General features: G+C 42.0%; 1 protein-coding gene and 1 non-coding gene across 2 annotated transcripts; one reads left to right on the forward strand and one right to left on the reverse strand.

Moving 5' to 3' along the window:
- Positions 1–10909: 10909 nt before the first annotated feature.
- LOC145007167 (uncharacterized) lies at positions 10910–11530 on the reverse strand. The gene has a single exon (XM_078966148.1). It carries the CDS (start codon positions 11528–11530, stop codon positions 10910–10912), a length of 621 nt encoding a protein of 206 aa, XP_078822274.1.
- A 993-nt stretch (positions 11531–12523) lies between these two features.
- Positions 12524–12630, forward strand: LOC145007776 (small nucleolar RNA R71). Its single transcript, XR_013663142.1, has one exon. It is a non-coding gene; the product is annotated as a small nucleolar RNA R71 (small nucleolar RNA).
- Positions 12631–20746: the final 8116 nt, after the last annotated feature.

Genomic DNA, 20746 nt, shown 5'->3' on the forward strand with positions numbered 1-20746 from the left:
TGTTGAACCTAGAATGAAATAAATACAAAATTTTGAACCATGATTAACCTAAACTAGCCCAACAAAGTGTAAAAATCCTAATATATTTCTTTTGGGACTAAAAACCATCCAACTTAACATCTACATGGGTTAGGGCATTAAAGCCCAATTTTTTTTCCTTTCCATTTACAATTCTCGGCCCATAAGCCCAAAACCAAGGAGAAGAGTTGACTAGAGCCTTGCCACCTCACTTATATCCCACATATCTCCATGCATGGACCAACATGCATCTAGGATTGTCAACTCAACTCTCTCTTCTCTTCTTCTTGAACTCGGCCGAGAGCAACACCCACACACACACAAAACACTCACAAACTCTCTCTAAATCACTCAAGGCTACTCTCTTCTTCTCCATCCAAAATCTCGAAATTTTGGAAGCATTCAAGGAAGTTCTTCCACAAAATCATCATCTAAGGTAAGGTTTTGCTTGGATCTATGACTTGTATTCCTTGTTTATCAAAAATCTCTTCCTAATCCATGCAAAAATCGTGATCTTGCACTCTAGAAACCCCATAAACTCGAAAACTTCATCAAGGAGTGCAAAGGCCAAAAATCACTTCATTTCTTCCATTCTTTCTTCAAAAACCGAATCAACATCCAAGGTGAGTTTCATATCCCCTTATTTTTCGGTTTTTATGAGTTTTTGTGGGGGAGAATACAAGAAAAAGTGTAGATCCATCATTATGTGTATGTTGTGGTTGATTTCTATGCTTATGTGTATGTTTTGTATGATTTTGATGATAGATTTAGTATGAAATGCTAAAAACCGAGACATATATCTTATTATAGCATAAAATATACTACTACATTGCAAAGTATACTAAGAAAATGGCTAAATAGCTTGACAACACTTAACTTGGGCTAAAAATTCATTTTTTTTTTGACATAAAATGTTGAAAATACAAAGTTAAAGGGCCTAAAGTGAAATATTTCGAAATCTGATGGGTGAGATGAGTCAAAACAGTTTACACAATGTATTTCCTGAAAATATACTATTTAGAGGGTTAAAAACATAAATTCCAAGCTTATTGGGCTAAATATGACATTTTCGGCCCAATAAGGCCCAATATGCGAAATTTTCTAAATTGGAGGACCAAAACTGCATTTTTATGTAAAACAGTGGACTATAAGTGTTCCATGTGCTTTTCAAAGGTTTAAAATGCTTTTCAAATTTAAAAGGGACCAAAGTTGTAAAATTTTTCCAAATTGGGTCAAAAATGTAAAAGTTGCGAAAAAGAGGGGCTATAACCGAGAAAACTGAAATTTCAAGGGCTTAAACTGTTTTCTATGATAAATATGCTGGAAAATACTTATTTCAATAATTTTTGGTATAAAAATGTCAAGAAAAATTGATTTAAGGACCAAACCGGAAAGTTTTTAAATAAAGGGGTGAAAAGGGTAAATTCTACAATTAAGGAGGGGCTGAAAACAGAAAATCTTCAAGGCTAGTTAATACATGCAATTTGACCAATTGATGGTACCACGCTTGTCGACGAAATACAATACACTACAATACCAAAAGTCGTTGTTAAACGAATTGGTTCGGTCTCGAACCAATAAAAATCCAAAACCACTAACACGACGACGTTTCGGCATTTCGATTCATAACTAATAACGATGGAGAATTCACTATACATACGAGTGTGCGCAAACGTCTATGCACCATCTTTGGGCCCCAAAAGTGTAAAATCTTGTTCGTTGAGCCTAGCTAGCCCAATGACCTGATCTTAAGGCCCGAAGATCTCTCTCTCTTACGGAGTGTTGGGTTTTACCGATCCGACATAACGTAACAGGACTTTCAATGGCAAACGTGCTGCTGGTCCCCAAGGGTCCTTCAGTGCTGCTAGTAAAGTCGGTAACTCTCGATTGCGGGTTGGGCTTCGGGCCCTTCGCAATTGCATTTATCCTGAACGACGCGGGGAAATACCGAGGGTTTCGCACCTTCTCTCCTTCCCTCTGGTCGTGGGACTACACAAGTCCGGGAGGATCGAGTTGTGTGAAGAATTACGAGTGGCACCTAAGGGATCGCTTGTAAGGTTGTCGATTGGACGTTTTCATTAACGTACGTCACAACACTTCACCACCCATTGTATTCTCAATGCCTCCGGAACTCAACGATTTCCCTCTAACGAAACGAAACAACGGTATACAACTAAGTAATACAAAGTGATAGGAAAACGTCGGGTTTTTCTAGAGTTTTCAACAATTACAAATTATGAATTACCGGTCGAATTTTCACAACTCTTACGCTTACATCTATAGTATTCAAACATGCATACTCATGGATCAACACATATTTTTACACTATTCTATTATTAGAAAATATCGGATTTTCTGATGGGTTTCAAACATTACATTGGATTTCAAACACTACTTATGAACTCACCAACATTTCGTATGTTGACATTTTTCAAAATACTTGTATTCTCAGGTAACAGATAAGGTGAAGGATGATTTATACTCTATGATGTTTGCTGTGGTTTAAGTGATGTTGAACAATTATTTTGAGAATGAAACGTTTGAACAATGTAACGAATGTAAACACTATCGGTTGTACTATTCCAAATGTTGGTGATGTTTTATGTTATGTTTCATGTATATGCATTGTGATGGTAATTCAATGAGTCACGAAAGCCCTCGGACGTTTCCGCCGTCTGGTTCGGGGGTGTGACAATGAGGGACCCAGTCTACGAATTTTCATCGGGATGGACATTACGGCAAAGGGTTTCCTCAACAATAAATGTCCTAAAGGCAACCATGAGGGGGATATAATACAACAAATGAACACTCAAGTTCACTACACCTACAGGTTATGAGCATGTCAGCGTTCCACTGAATTGTCTAGAAAAAGTCTGTGGTCGTCATCCATATTCTGATGGACAACTAGATCACAATCACATCAAGGCCTCTCATCAGTTTATCACACATCAACTATCTACCCCAGTTCTACCCAACATTTTTGTAGATAACTACATACATATGCATTCATATGCAACTTAAAAATTGATAAGATACTCATTCCAAATAAACATATAACATATATATATATATATATATATATATATATATATATATATATATATATATACATGTACACACACACATACGTATATTTATACACACGTAACACGTATTCTAAGTAGATACTTCATATCTATGTGTTAGAAGAAAGGGAATATACACTCTCTTAATCAGAATATGTTCGGGCAGCACTACAACTTGTAGAAGTAGTATTCTTTGGTGAAACTGGAAGATCTTCACACACCGGGCTTCTCACAACTAGAGCTTCAACTCGGAAACTCTTTTCTTCACAGGATCTTCAGGCTTCGGGACTCGCTTCGGGTCTCGGGAATGATATCAGGGCTTCGGGGGTACTTCTTTTCACGTAAATCGAGGTAAAGTGGTGAGAGAAGAGTGAATTAGCAACCTTGGTCGGCTGCCACTTCAATTCTATTTATAGGGCTGATTTCTTGAAATTCACATCATGAACCCTTATTTCTCGTCCTGAATTTGATCGCCATTGCATGCGTCATCGCAACTTGCGTTTGTCGGGATCCAGAAGTCATAAATACTAAGTTCACATTGTGAGCACTGTATTCACGTCGTGAACTCTGACACAGCTTTGGGGTAAATTTTGCACGCAAAACGAGGTAATACGGAGGGAGAGAGTGAGAAAGGAACAACCAAACCTGACTGCCCCTTTGATTTCTATTTATAGGGAAAAATGCTATGCTCACGTCGTGAGCCTCTTATACCCACGTCGTAAGCTCGATCATCATCCAGTGTGTCATTGCAACTTGCCTGCTCACGTCGTGAGTTCTGACAGACCTCGAAGTTTGTGTTCCGAATTTCAAAAATTCATATCTTTCGCATACGAGCTCCGTTTTCGACGTTCTTTATATCCACGCGTAGGTGAGATTATGCTCTACAACTCTCGTTTAGACTCCGTTGGCAAATTTTGAATTTATTTTTAGTAGGACTAGATAGGAAAACTTTATTATAAAATCACAACTTCTTCATCCGACGTCCGTTTTCATCTATCTTTTTACCGTTGCACTACTATCGACGAGATCTTCGATTCTCATTTAGCTTGTTTCGGCTAGAAATCACTCAATCTCATATTCGAACTTCAGGCTGCATACTGCTAAGCTGAAACTTAGAAATATATTAACTTCCTCATACGAAGTCAGATTTGGACGTTCTTTTCATGCACGCTCTCGGTTTAACATATTCTATGACTTTTGTTTAAACCACTAAGGCTAAATATCACTCTATCATGAATTCACTATTTACGTCATTCAGCGTCGTGTCGGTTTTGTCACGAAACTTCGACAGGTCATAACTTCTTCGTTATAACTCGGATTTCGGCATTCTATATATATTCAGAAACCTTGTCACGACCACTACAACTTCCTTCATAGATATCAGGTTTATCTATCAATTTATATTTAACTCATATTTTTATTCTTAATTTATTTAAGCTACACAATTAAGCAATTAAGCATAAAACACATAATACTCAATTCATACATTCTTATTATTTCAAAGTGGGTTACAAAGGTTAACCTAGACTATTACGTTGCTATTAATGACAAGCCCAGAAACATGGGCGTTACAATTCTCTCCACCTTAGGATGATTCCGTCCCCGGAATCACACATGAACAAACAAATGCATATAGCGACTCCTCATGTCGCTCTCCATTTACCAGGTGAGATTTGGCCCATTCGTATGTTTCCAATGGACAAGCACTAACTCGACCATCTTGCATGGTAACTTCTTAGTTTTTCAGTCAACGATTGCCTCTGGTTCTTCAATCAACCTCTTGTTTTCATCAATTCTCAAGTCTGAAAGTGGAATCAAGTCGGGAACTTCCCCTGTGAACTTCCTCAGATAACACACATGGAAAGTGTTATGAATTCCTAATGTGTGTAAAGCCAACTAGTTTTAAACCTACTTTTAATTATAAAATAAACACACAAAGACAGTGGACCTATCAATTGTGGTAAAGCTAAATAAGTAGGGTATCGAACACAGGGAACGGTAAATTAAAACTAAAAACTAATTTTATCTAAAATTAAATAGTAAAAGGGGTTTTCTCTAGTTTTACAAGACTAGAAACTTACTAATTATTACTTAGACTAAAAACTAGAAAAGCGAAGATTCAACTAAATTCAATGACAAAGAGGGAACTTCTGTTTAGTTCAACTCAATTGATCCTATGGTTGATATTATGGTAATAGTTCAATGGATTAATTCTTTTATTGGCTACCGATTCAAGTGATTAGATTCACGTTTGCTGCACTAATCCTTAGAGAACAAACTAACTCAAACAATGACCAGTTGTCTAATTTAATTTAATTCACTAGGTTATTTATTCGGGTTAATTTAAACTTGTAATAGCTAACTAATTTGGTCCTTTAGTTAACCTCTTGTTGATGGTCATCACACAAGCTCACACATGAATTTACCTATTTTTCTATTAATTCTAGTTTCACGGTCGCTAATCCTAGTCATATAATAAAGTGGTCACATAAATTATATGAGGTAACAATTAAGAGATGTTCTTGTAGCTTAATTATCTTCCTATTAACAAAAAAAAAATAGTTATCATTCACACATAAGTTTCTTTAACAAGCTAGAATCAACAAAATCACCAATATTAAATCAATCCTACCATAAATCAAACCATAGTATCAATATTGTCTCCCCAAACAGAAGTCTAAAGGTTTTAGCTCATGATTGAGGTAATTAACAGCACAAAAACGAAATCTAAAAGTCTAAACATGATGAAGAACAATAGATTAAAGTAAGAATGATGTAGATTTGCCTCAAATCTTCTTCGGGATTAGGTTTAGGGTTGTATCTTCGTTCTCCAGATCTCTCCTGACTCTAATTCGCAGCTTGCTTCTCCCCAAGGGTTCCATAATTCTTTGTGTCGATCTGAGCAGTCGTTTTTATAGATTCGCACCAACTCGCCGAGTCCATGACTGACTCGTCGACTCTATCACTTAATTCCCGTGCACGGTAAGTCATAGAGTCCTTATCTTCTCGATTCTTCGATGCGACTCGCCGAGTAGTCGACCCTACTCGCCGAATACCTTGTATTTTTAGCGTTTTTCTTCTTTGTTCAGCTCCCGAGCTCCCAACTGCTTCTCTTGCTTCCTTTTGCTTCTGAGCTTTGCTTTTGGACTGAAAACACAATTCAAACACTTTTAATTATCTTTTGTCCATGATATGCAATAAATTAGCTAATAAATGATAAAAATCTATACTTAATATAAGGCTAAATATGCAAATATCAAAATACCCCACACTTGACATTTGCTTGCCCCCAAGGAAAACTGAATTTTAACACATTAGAATCACATAAGACAACTCCAATCGAACCCAACCATTATGCCAAGACCGCAACGCATGCATTTGTGTCTAAAATTTTCCTAATACCCCCCCCCCCCCCCCAATACTCCAAATACTCACAATCCTCATAAACATTCGCCCACTTTTTCCGAACAATGCTCATTTTATGCATCCCTCCGAATCCATCCCCAGAAAACCTCTTAACCTCAAGGTATTTTTGGTTGAGCAACCCAAGCATACATAATCTAGACAATTACAATTTATGATACCACATTGGAGATTTTTTTTGAATTCTTCATTTCCTTAATAAATTGATCTTTGATTTCTTAAGGTATCTTCAACTTTTGAATTTCTTTAGAATTTTTGATCTTTGAACTTCATACTTTAACTTTGATGCTCCAAAAATTCTTCAAACTTTTTATTGTAATTCTCTCTTTTTTTTAACATTTAACTCACTTTTTTCACTCAAAACCCTACATGCTTAAGTAGGGGCGCTCAACATCAACCTTTATTGGTTAGCGATAATAATTTTCCTGGATACATTTCTGGTACACGACGCTAAACATATTGCATCCTTCAAACTAAGCGAGGTCGTGTTTTTGTCCCATGATTTCAGTGGAATAAGGATGCCACAAATGCACTAGAACGTATATAGACTCAACTAAAAGTTTGGATCTTCATGACATCAACATAATTCTAACATGGGATCCTAATTTAATTTTTACAAAAATTTTCTAAATTAAGTCGTAAGTAACATTTTAGGTATGCAAGAGTGCAATTTTTTTAAAATGCACCTAAATTAGGATATTAGGAATCTAAATTTACTAAGATGTAACCAACCCCCTACCCCACACTTAATTCATGCAATGTCCTCATTGCATGCATTGCATGAAAAGAAAAACAAAAAATATAGAGGGAATTGGAACAAACTCTCCTGGGGTAGCAGTTGATAGACTGATCATCTTCTATTAAGCTCCTACTTCAATCGACTTTAGCCATGGGAACAGCTCATCCATGTCTTAGACATCAAATCGCATGTGGGTAGCTTCAAATGTGCAAGAAAAATACTGTAAAATCTTCAGGAATTGATTGCAAAGAATAAGTGGTCAAGTGGTGTAGCTATCAACATCAAGTCAGCAGTCCTTATGGTAGATAAATGAAGGACTCATCGAGTCATATAAACGACTCGTCGAGTAATGGCGCGAAATTGTTGAAATAGTGAAAATGTATAGCGACTCATCGAGTAGGTTAACTGCACTCGACGAGTCATCGCTGGGTGAAAAATAATTAAGTCTATCCTGCATCCAGCTTCTAGTGGACTTCAAAACTCCCCATAGCTTCAGTAAACGTTCACTCATAAACCCTTTCGGACCGGACTCGACACTTAGACTCAATACGTCAACCTTTCTTGACTTGTTTCCATGTTTTTCTCACATACTCTAGACTCCTTATGCAAGCATTTCCTAAACCAAATTCTGAAATAAACCAAGGCAAATAGAACATTAAGCACATAAGAGTTAAAGACCTAATTAAGAATTTAAAACACACCAAACAAAATAAAAAAACAAATAAAAATTGTTCAATAAGACATAAAAGAAACTAATCATCATCTTCTTCCTCATCATGGCCATGCCCAGCCCCGCTCCCACCAGCTCCACTCCGCCTTGCGTTAGTGACCTCGTCCCAAGAATGAATGTAGGGGAAGTTACCCCCATCAATGTGTGGAATATGAAAATGGTCAAAAAGTCGCATGCGGGATTCGTTGCTAAAATTAATACCCCTCGCCATTTGGTCTTGGAGCCTCCTCATCTCGACATTGTACCAATCCATTGGTACTTCATCATTGTCCACCAGAATCACCAACGGTTCCTCCTCCACTTCACGCTCACATCTCGATCGAACCCTCCATCCCGGTGCCTCGGTTCCGATCACCGGATCGTCATGTGGGATAGCATAATGACCTCCTCCATAATATTCAATAATGCGTGCCCTGCGAAAAAGAATAGGATTAAAGGGAAATGTCGGGATCTCCGTCAGCAAGTTCCAAGCACCGCTAGTCATTAACCCGTAAGAGTGGGCTAAATGTGTCACGAACATGCCACCATTAATTTTTGAAGTTTTGCGGTCCTTGACCGCTCCCTCCGCCAAGTATGAAGCGGTGCACCATGGAATGTTGCAAAAAGTATTGGGTGTAATGATGCTCCAAAGAAAGAAAACATCAAGGTTAGAAACCTTGTCATCATCTTTCCTTGGTTAATGGTGTTTCAAATAAGTCGGTGAATAAGGCGGTGTGAAGGTGATCGTATGCTCCCTTCTTGAGCCGACTTCGGAATGTAAACTTTATTAGCAATGGTGTTCCACTAACTTGAACTTGTGATCCCATCCGGAAATGCTTTATGGAAATGATCCAAAAATGTACGAAATGCACCCGTGTTGACCACTTGTTGGTCATATATCCCCAATCTCCATGCTAGTTCGACCATTGAAAAATGATGAAGCTCGCCCCCAAGACAAAAAGTAATACTTTCAGGGTTATAATAATCATCCACACCCTGGAAATGTATTGTGGAAAAGAACTCCAAGCACAGCTCATGGTAAATCGGTTCTTGAATACGGAAGACACGACTCCATCCATCACATGTAATGGATACTCCATTGTGCACAAATGTCTTGACTATATAAGGGGCCAACTCTTCTTCATAACGAACGCTCCCCAACCATTCCCAAACAATTGTGTTGGGAGCACATATCTCTTTTTTTTTTCTGAAGTTCCGCAAGCTTCTTCTTCTAATTATTCCTTGTTGAATTTGAGTTGATTTGTGGAAAATGCAACCAAGGAAAATCTCCTTGACTTCCTCGAGAGCTCTGACCCCGTGAAAACATGGTTCCTGTATAACAATTAACAAACAATCCAGAAGACACAGAAACACATTAAAACAAAATCTTTCTGGCTTCCCGACTGGACTCGTTGAGTCCATGACCGAATCGGCGAGTCTGATGAACTGCGCGAGTCAGTCGACGGGTCAGTGCCAATGTACCCATAAAAACTCAAAATTTGTCTAAGGGTTTGTCCAGGGATGTCCATAATGTGTAATAGAGCAAGAACACCCATCCAAAACACCACAATTAATCGAAAATCAAAACCCTAAATATTCACTAAACTTCAAAAACGGGTGTTCTATAAAATTGATACTTTATAACATCTAAAAATCATGACTTTAATAGAATTATTGAAGAAATTAAGTACCTTGGTTGATGAAATTCAAGAATTTTGAAGAAAAATTGAAGAACTTGATGAGTGCTTGAGAGAGAATAAGAGTAGGCGCACGACGAGTATGAATGGAATATGATCACATTAGGGTAAAAACCCTAGTTTTACCAGATGTAAAAAAAATTATTATTATTTTTTCTGTAAATAAAATCGACTCGTCGAGTCAGGGTTAGACTCGACGAGTCTAGTTGCGAATTTAAACTCATTTGGATTCTGAATAGACTTGTCGAGGCAGAGTTAGACTCGCCGAGTCACTTGCAAACATTTCAAAAATTATATCATTTTGTCATGTATTCATAAAAATATTCAATCCACCCCACACTGAGACCATGCGTACTCTCAAGCAGTCATGTTTGATGATTTAGAAGATGAAAAAAGAAAAAGAAAATCCTAAAAATGAAAATCAAACAAAAACTAAAACGAGAAAGATAAAAGAAAGCAAACTCTCATAACAGGTTGCCTCCCGCCAAGCGCTTCTTTTTAAGGAGTCGTTAGTTGGACTCCTTCCCATCTACGTTTCTTCATTTTCCTGCATCGGGAATGCACGCCTAATCTTTTGCGGTTTATACTTCGTCTTATAGGCATGTATCTTCCTCTTGTATGCCTGTCTCAATGCTTCTCTCTTTTTCCTTGTGGCATCTTCTTCAATTGCATGTATGTTCCTTTTCCCCACCTTCTTCTTATTCACTCCATTTTCTTGAACCATCTTTTGTACTCCTCCTTCTTTAAACTTAATTACCTCATAATTGGTAAAAACTCGGGCTCGAGGTTTGGTTATACGTGACTCAATGAATGGGTTATCAGCATCATCTTTCCTAACCGTTGCATTCTCCTCTTCTCCAAAACTTGCCTCCCCTTCAAGTCGAATGTCTTCATCTTCTTGCATCATTGTATCGACGCAATCTACTAGAACGTGTTGGAAGTCACCATATGCTTTAACAATTCCGCCTTCTGCTGCTCGATCTTCTAAAGAATTAGGAAAAATCTTCATGTCCAAATCAGGAAAGGGACTGGTGACAAGAAGGTCAAGATAATCCAAACTGCTAAAATTTTCGACTGGACTCGTCGAGTCTGTCGACTCGACTCGGCGAGTCGGTGCGAATTCCTCACATTCCATTGTGTTTTCTGAATCTGTTCCTTTTAGCAGCTTCTCTATCTCCTCTAAGTCTTTTTCAACATCATCATTTCCTCCAGAAGATAGTAGAAATTTACTTGGATTTTCTTCTTGTAGGAGTGCATGTTATTTTTGGAGTATTTCATCATCCAAATCAATGAAGGAAACTTCTTCTTTTCTTGTTTCTTCTTGCTTAATCTTTGGTATAGTTTTAAACACAGATGACTCATCTCCTACCCTTAATGTTAGTGTGGACTCGCATACATTTATCAATGCGCATGCGGTATTCAAAAATGGTCTCCCCAAAATAATTGGAATTTTGGGGTCTTCTTCCATGTCAAGCACTACAAAGTCCACAGGGAATACAAATTTGTCCACTTTCATGAGAAGATCTTCACAAAGACCTCTTGGACGAATGATTGTCTTGTCCGCTAGATGGATCTTCATATTAATAAACCTTGGCTCTGGTAAATTCAGCTTCGTGAAGAAAGAAAAAGGCATTAAGTTAATACTTGCACCCGAATCGGTCAATGCTTGAGTAGCAAGTATATTTCCAAATTGGCAAGGAATTGAGATGCTTTCCGAATCGCCCTTCTTTTCTGGTAGTTCATTTAATACTAATTCTGCGACTTCTGTCATATCTTTTCTAGCAGCAAAGAGACCCTTAAGCAAGTTTAAATATTTGGGTGTTTGAAGCATCATTTCAACAAATGGGATGTTGACTTGAAGGGTTTTAACATGTTCCATGAAAGCTCTATACACTTTGATGTTTTCATCAGGTATGGATCAAATTGGAAATGGCAAAGGAGGCCTGTAAGGCTTTAAGGAAACATCATATTTTTCATCAGGGCATGGACTCGTCGAGTCCATTAGAGGGACTCGGCGAGTCGGGTCGGGCTTAGCTGAACTTGACTCTTCTGTCTTTTCTGCTTGCACCTTAGTTGAGACCTTCTGTACAGGGGTCAGAGGAGTGAAAATTTCCCCATAATAGATGTTATAGCATTCACATTCTCCATTCTCGAATTATTTTTGGTTTTACTTGGAAGTTCACCCAGTCTTCTCTCGTTCACTTGATGTGCTAGTAGCCCAAACTGTTTTTCAATGTTGAGAATAGATGCTTGCTGATTCCTAAGTATAGTTCTGGTCTCTTGTATTGCAGCATCATGATCATTGTATCTTTTCTCGGACGCGACTATAAATATTGTAAGCATCTCTTCTAAATCGGCTCTTTTTTCCACAACTGGTTCTTCTTTTTGATAAAAACCCCTCTCTTTTTGCTTGTATTTCTCTTCCTTTGCCTTTTTGTATTCTTCATATGGGAGCCATTCCTTCTTGGGTTTCCGCCAATTTTCATCGTATTTGTCGCCACTTGAATAGAAAACTTGCACCTTTTTGTTTCTATTCTCATCCAAATCACAATCTTTAGTTAGGTGAGGTCCCCTACAATTCTCACATCCCACCCGGATAGCATGGATTTTTTGATCCATCTTCTTCATTCTTCTATCTAAACTGTCTAGTTTAGCCATCATTGCCACCATGCTATCGTTGACTGTGCTAACTACCCCTCTACTTACTTCATTTCGTGGGTTGTGGTATTCTCTATAATGTTTAGAGAACTCTTCAATTAATTCTTTGATCACCGGGGGTGGCTTCTTTGTGAGCGGGCCTTGCAAGTCAAGTAACTGCCTTGTTGTGACATTGGCTCCGTCATAGAAGATGGAGACTTCTTGTTGGCTATTAAGGTCATGGTGTGGGCAACTCCTTAGCAGACTCTTGTACCTCTCCCAAGCTTCATATAGTGACTCTCCAGCTTGTTGTACAAAGTTAGTAATGGCCTTCTTCAGGTTGACTATTTTAGAAGGTGGGCTGTAACTACCCAAAATTTAAGACCAAAAAATTTCTTTTAATAAACCATTACTTAAAGTAAAGTCATCATTCCAAAACATAATATGAGTATAAGTTTTCAAAACACATGTTCATTATCAGAGTAAACATTCCCAGGCTGTCTAATCTATGGTGTGTGCCATGCGATCACCCCGAGCTCTTCCCTCCGCGACCGGAAGTACCTGAAACCAAAACTGAAAACCGTAAGCACGAAGCTTAGTTAGTTCCCCACCCTACCACATACCATTCATAACCACATACTGCACATACTGGGTCACGCCTCCTACCTCGGGCCTCGCTCGCTACAACGGCCCCGCCTGGCTTTGAGCCCTGCTCGGATACATATCTGTTTTACTTAGGCCCCGCCTGTCACAGGGCCTCGCCCGCCAACAAATAATAACACATAAACATTTCACAACACATAACTAACACATACAACTGGTTCTATCCTAAGGCCTTGCCTATCCTGGGCCTCGCCCATGTCCTGCTACTGATGAGTCATGGAACCCCGTCCACGCTACTAATGGTAGTGAGGTACGGGCCTAGCCCACTCTCACTCCTATTCTAGTTCGGGCCTCGCCCCTATTCTGCTACTAATGAGATGTGGAACCCCATCCACACTCTGTTACTGGTGAGATACGGGACCTCGCCCACACTCACCTTCCTACCAGGCACATACATGTATCACACAGACAACAAGTACAACTATCATATAAACAATTCCTTGGGCACCCGCCCGCTATCACTGGACCTCGTCCTGCAAATAATACTAGCATACTGTGCCTAGGGCTAACCCCCGAGTCTTCTACTCATAACTACATGGGCCGGCATTGTGGCCTTAGACCCATTCACACAAAGGGAAACTCACCTGCTCTGGCTGAACTTGCTGATGATCTCACTAGTTGCTGCCTGACAACTCATGGAACTCCTGCTCCTCTTGCTCCCCGAACTACCAATCTCAATGCAACACTGAGTCTAACAGACCCCCGAAAGACAACCAAGTCCACCCTGGTCCGAAGTCAAAGTCAACCTTCCAGGTCAACCCTACTCGCTGAGTCATCCTACTAACTCGCTGAGTTCAAAATGATCAGATTCCTTCCATTCCTGACTCGACTCGCTGAGTCTACCGATTTATGAGTCCATACCTGTCCAACTCACTGAGCCTCCACCCGACTCACTGATTCGAGTCACAACTTGAAGGGTTTGGGGTTTCGCGACCTGACTCACCGAGTCCAAGAACAGACTCGCCGAGTACAAGGCAATCTTCATACGACTCGACGAGATGCTCATCCCACTCGTTGAGTTTCTCCACAACTTCATGCTACTCGCCGAGTCCACTCAAAGGACTCGCCGAGTCCACTTAAAGGGCTCGCCGAGTCCCTTCAGATCTCCTTACATGCAGAGGATTTTAGAGTCATGCATGGGCTCCAAACTGTAGATCTACCCTTCCCAAGCCTATTCCACATGTAAAGTTGCAAACTTTAGGTGTAGAGAAGGAGATCTAAGCAAAACATGCCAAAAACTAGGGCTTAAGGCAAAAAGACTCCATGATCCACTCAAGGGCTAATACTTTACGGAATTATAGACCAAAACAAGCATGGATCTGAGGTAGCAACCTCAGATCTGGACCTCAAGCTCGAGGTGGATTTCAAACATGGCTTAAAAGCCCCAAAACTCATAACCAAGGAAAATCTGGAGGAGAGAAACGACTTAATACCTTCAAAATGCTCTGAAATGATCCCCAAACTTCGGATCCAAAGCCACTCCTTGATGCTTCAAAGATTCCCACTTCTTCTTCTTCCTTTAAATCACTCAAAAATGGCCAAAAGCATGAATGAGCACAACGGGGACTTAGGGTGCGGCGTTCTGGGTGTGAGAGACAATAAAGGAGCACTAGGAAGAAGAATGGGGCGATTAAATAGGTTCCAAGCCCCGGATTTAGGGTTTTCCTCGCACAGACCCTACTCGTCGAGTCACATTGGCCGACTCGCCGAGTTGGTCACTTATTCCTTGGCTCGGATCCCGCTCGGACTCGTCGAGTCCTTCCTTGGACTCGCCGAGTCGACCCTTAAATTAGGGCTTTTCTTTCCTTTCTTGGCCTTTGAAACTTTGGGTGTTACAATCTCCCCCACTTAAACTAAACTTCGTCCTCAAAGTTTACTATACTCTACTGCTGACGATCTGCCTCCAAAGCCCCACCATCCATTCTAACACCAGCTGCCTAACTTTGCTAGCCTTCCGCCCAGTCATTCAGACTAACGTCAATCCTTACAGATAATAACTTCGGATGCATCCTGACCCTGAACATCCTGGAAACACAACTTAGTCAACCGACAATCTTTCTGGTAATCTCTGAGTACTGCAACATAGGGGTTTACCCCTTCTTTCCTTGCGTGATTTCCCTGCCTTTCCAAGGCAACGCTCCATAACCATCTATCCCTTCTGCCGCTGTGAAGACCCTTTCCTCACCAAATCTATTACTCCCGCCACTCCCAGTACGGGTCATCGTTGCCAGTATCCATTGGGCATTCTTCCTACTATCATTCGGTGTCGAGCACCCCACGGTCGACTAACTGAATTCCACCATACTCTGCATCCCCGCACTGCTACTGGCTAGAAATCCCGCTATTCCTTATCTGGCTTCCGAATGAATTGAGACCATCCTGGTCCCTACCAACCTATCAATATTTGGATTACCGACTCCCACTAATAACTAACCTAGCACAACCACTAGTTGCTCCCAGCGACATTCGAAGATACTTCCGCCACCTATACTGCTCAATCTATTCTACCATGCTGGCACTACAATTTCCTGGGATCCCCGATCCCCTTGACTAGATGCTAAGATCCTTACCAGGTCCCACCTGTGCCGCTAAAACTCACGGGCCTCGCCCATGGGTCTCACCCGACCATACTACTGTGCAACCCTACTCTCAGGTCTCACCTATACTGCTATCCTCATACGGGCCTCGCCCACGGGTCTCACCCGACTATATCCTAGAGCGGCCTCTTCCAAGGTCCCATCTCTCAATGGCTATACAGGCAACTCCATACCATTCTCATCCATTCCTCATTCCTGATCCCTATCTAAATGCTAGGAGATAAGGGCCTCGCCCCGACTCCGCCAACGAAGCTACTACGAAATGCTACGGCTGCCCCGTAGTCTGACAACACTTCCACCACTGACTGCTAGCGAATGCTACGGCCGCCCCGCAGTCTTACATCACTTTCCACCACTGACTGCTAACACGAAAACATCTCCTGCTAATTGACCTCAAGATCTCCATTCCGACTCACACGAGTCTTCCCTACGACCCTTTACCCCGAATCCGAACCACATACCCACCATTACCCTTTACACGCACGCACTGATGGGAAGTTCTCAAACTCCCAACCCATAACTACTGAATCTGCCAAACGCTAAACTACCTCCTTTCCTTCTCAGAAATCATATGCCCGATCTGGATTTGCGTGCCCTTACCCTTATACACTCGGAGGATTCTCCCCCACTTTGATCCTGCTTACACCTCGATGCTCGATGAAGAGAAATCCCAATCCTTGCTACCATAATCAATCCGCTGAGGAATTCCAAGCTTACCATAGCTAAGGGTCTAACCTGTCCTTTCTCAAACTTATACGGCTCCGAACTAGCAAGACATACCGAGTCTCTCCAAGTCATGCTACAGATACTGCACCCAAAGTAACCTTCTTCGATACAACCCATCCCTTAATTACTAACCAATAACCAAGGTATGCAAATGGCATATAACACGATCGAATTCAACCCGCTCAAAAATAAAATACTCATACACATAATGATGCAGAACCATAACAATATAATCATGCACAAGATAAAAGAACTGAAAACGGAAGTCGCATACCTGCAACGTCCGGCGCTGCTCGCATCTCCAAAGTAGCCATCTGAAAAGCCCGGCCTCCTACCGCAGGCGCCTCCGTACGGCCCTGACGGCCGTCTGTGATCCTCAAAGTTGCAGGGGCGGGTGCCATCAACCGTCCTGCTGAAAACAAACTGGGGCACTGGGCCTTCTTGTGGCCCTGCTGATTGCAGTGAAAACATATCAAGTCTGATCCCTGAGTGATGGTAGTAGTATAATCTCTGCTAAAATGACCAATCCGACCGCGCCTGAAACAGCCAGACTCACCACCACTACCACTCCTGCACGCGCCCCCGAGCGTCCTGCCACACCTTCCGCATCGACTGCGGTCTTGATAATCCCTTAACCTCGAATCCGATCCCTTGGGCCTTTTGCCCAAACTTGCGGCTACCTGAACCTCATCCAGCTTCCTCTTCCGGATCTGGTCCAAATCAATTTCCCTCTCCCTGGCCCGAGAAATCATATCCTCCAGTGTCTTACAACCGGACCTGCTCACGAACTCCCTGATGTCATCCCTCAGCATCTCGTGATATCGTGCCTTCTTCATCTCCTCATCCGTGACATATTGTGGAACAAGAAGGGCTCTCTCTCTGAACTTGGCGGTGATCTCCGCCACAGTCTCAGTAGTCTGCATCAAATCCTGAAACTCCCGGGCCAACTGCTGCACCTCAATAATCGGCGAAAACTCCGCTCTAAACCTCGCTGAGAAATCACTCCAAGTCATCGCGTCCAACACGGCATCATCACCCAAAGCGTGACCAATCTCCTCCCACCAATCCCTCGCTCTGTCCTTCAGAAGATAGGAAGCGAGTCTGACCTTGTCCTCCTCAGGACACCGGCTCGTACGGAATGCGTTGGCAACATCAGCCAACCATCTGCTGCTAGCGATGGGGTCCCTAGCCCCATCATAATCTGGTGCCCCGCAAGCCCTGAACTCTCGAAATGTCAAGGTACGCGCTCCCAACAAAGCCATCATCTCAGTACGGAAGGCTCCCAACCTCTCATCCAAAATCTCCAATATACCCTCCTTGACCGTGCCAAAGATCACAAGAGTCTGAGCTAGAATACTGCGCGTAACCTCTGCTGATATCAACTCTCTCATCCGCTCCTCGAGCTACTCGGCCCCTAAACCCGAGCCCAATCCCTTTCCTACGCCTGATCTGCCTGCTGGTCCCTCTTGCAATGTCACCATACTGAAACATATAACATAACCACTATCAGAATACTCCTCACTGATGCGAGACCAAACATACACACTACCAGGTTCCCGGTCTTGTATCGGCCTTTCCCGAATCGAGTACGGATCCTCTGCTTTCAGTAGTACGGGCCCATACTACCTTCCACATCTATCTGTACTTTCCTCAGGAACTGCTTTGACTCCACCAGGTCCCTTTTCTACTTCTACTACTCCCAGCACTACCTCATCCTAGGCTTACCCTAGGGAAACCTTTGACTCAACTCAAACCAGTCCTCAGCTGCTGAAGGCCTCCTCACAATGCTAATTAGCCATCACCTAGATACCATCGCATGTGACGAGGCTCAGATAATCCTTCAAGTAAAAGACTTGTTCCTACAACGGTTGGACTCAAACAAGAGCTGCGTAATAGGACCAAATCCAACACTCTGAGATTATTCAACCCTGATCACACGTGACGTGACGTATCCACCTAATGGCTAACTCCCATCACTTAGAATCCCACAATGCACAAAGCAAGCAGCATTCAGACAAGGGAAAATCTAACCATATCATACTCAAGGAATCATATCCACATAGCAAGAATCTAAACTAGCATGCAACACAACTCATAAACCTAGGCATAACCTAATCAGGCTATCCTACTACTGACTATTCAGCACTATCATGCAGATCAAAAGCACATATAACAGGCACATAAGGCATCCTCCCTAGATCCTTAGTCCTAATCTAGCATGCTATTCTATTAACTGATAATCAAAACATAAACTTGTATGGGTATTTTGGGGTACTTACTTGAGCTCGGTTGATTGCATGCACCACACCTCTTTTCTCTTTTCAAAGTTCTTTTCTTTCTGAATTCTTTTTACTTTTCTAAAACCATTTCGTTTCTCAAAACTCTTTTTACAAAACTGTCTTTTTATTTTGAAAACTTCCTTACCAATTCCTCAGTTTGAGTTCAGACACACCCTGAGAGCATGTCCGAATCCCTCAAACCAAGACTCTAATACCAACTTGTAACGACCCAAAATTTAAGACCAAAAATTCTTCTTTTAATAAATCATTACTTAAAGTAAAGCCATCATTCCAAAACATAATATGAGTATAAGTTTTCAAAACACATGTTCATTATCAGAGTAAACATTCCCAGGCTGTCTAATCTATGGTGTGTGCCATGCGATCACCCCAAACTCTTCCCTCCGCGACCGGAAGTACCTGAAACCAAAACTGAAAACCGTAAGCACGAAGCTTAGTGAGTTCCCCACCCTACCACATACCATGCATAACCACATACTACACATACTGGGCCACGCCCCTTATCTTGGGCCTCTCCCCCTACCTCGGGCCTCGCCCGCTACAACGGCCCCGCCGTTCCAGGCCTCGCCTGGCTTCGAGCCCCGCTCGGATACAAATCTATTTTACTTAGGCCCCGCCTATCACAGGGCCTCGCCCGCCAACAAATAATAACACATAAACATTTCACAACACATAACTAACACATATAACTGGTTCTGTCCTAAGGCCTCGCCTATCCTGGGCCTCGCCTATGTCCTGCTACTGATGAGTCATGGAACCCCGTCCACGCTACTAATGGTAGTGAGGTACGAGCCTAGCCCACTCTCACTCCTGTTCTAGTTCGGGCCTCGCCCCTATTCTACTACTAATGAGATATGGAACCCCATCCACACTCTGCTACTGGTGAGATACGGGACCTCGCCTACACTCACCTCCCTACCAGGCACATACATGTATCACACAGACAACAAGTATAACTATCATATAAACAATTCCTTGGGCACCTGCCCGCTATCACTGGACCTCGTCCTGCAAATAATACTAGCATACTGTGCCTAGGGCTAACCCCCGGGTCTTCTACTCATAACTACATGGGCCGGCATTGTGGCCTTAGACCCATTCACACAAAGGGAAACTCACCTGCACTAGCTGAACTTGCTGATGATCTCACTAGTTGCTGCCTGACAACTCATGGAACTCCTGCTCCTCTTGCTCCCCGAACTACCAATATCAATGCAACACTGAGTCTAATAGACCCCCGAAAGACAACCAAGTCCACCCTTATCCGAAGTCAAAGTCCTGGTCAAAGTCAACCTTCCAGGTCAACCCTACTCGCCGAGTCATCCTACTGACTCGTTGAGTTCAAAATGATCAGATTCCTTCCATTCCTGACTCGACTCGCCGAGTCAGTCCATGACTCGCCGAGTCTACCGATTTCTGAGTCCAGACCTATCCAACTCACTGAGCCTCCACCCGACTCACTGATTCGAGTCACAACTCGAAGGGTTTGGGGTTTCGCGACCTAACTCGCCGAGTCCAAGAACAAACTTGCCGAGTACAAGACAATCTTCATACGACTCGACGAGTTGCTCATCCCACTCGTCGAGTTTCTCCACAACTTCATGCTACTCGCCGAGTCCACTCAAAGGACTCGCCAAGTCCCTTCAGATCTCCTTACATGCAGAGGATTTTAGAGTCATGCATGGGCTCCAAACTATAGATCTACCCTTCCCAAGCCTATTCCACACGTAAAGTTGCAAACTTTAGGTTTAGAGAAGGAGATCTAAGCAAAACATGCCAAAAACTAGGGCTTAAGGTAAAAAGACTCCATGATCCACTCAAGGGCTAATACTTTACGGAATTATAGACCAAAACAAGCATGGATCTGAGGTAGCAACCTCAGATCTGGACCTCAAGCTCGAGATGGATTTCAAACATGGCTTAAAAGCCCCAAAACTCATAACCAAGGAAAATCTGTAGGAGAGAAACGACTTAATACCTTCAAATGCTCTGAAATGATCCCCAAACTTCGGATCCAAAGCCACTCCTTGATGCTTCAAAGATTCCCACTTCTGCTTCTTCCTTTAAATCACTCAAAAATGGCCAAAAGCATGAATGAGCACAATGGGGGCTTAGGGTGCGACGTTCTGGGTGTGAGAGACAGTAAAGGAGCACTAGGAAGAAGAATGGGGC

The sequence above is a fragment of the Lactuca saligna genome, chromosome 7, assembly GCF_052625555.1.
Source record: "Lactuca saligna cultivar CGN05327 chromosome 7, ASM5262555v1, whole genome shotgun sequence".
Classification (NCBI taxonomy): Eukaryota; Viridiplantae; Streptophyta; class Magnoliopsida; order Asterales; family Asteraceae; genus Lactuca; species Lactuca saligna.

Excerpts from the sequence above, each read along its gene's own strand:
- LOC145007167 (XM_078966148.1), bottom strand. The coding sequence starts at position 11,530 with ATGGAACATGTTAAAACCCTTCAAGTCAACATCCCATTTGTTGAAATG.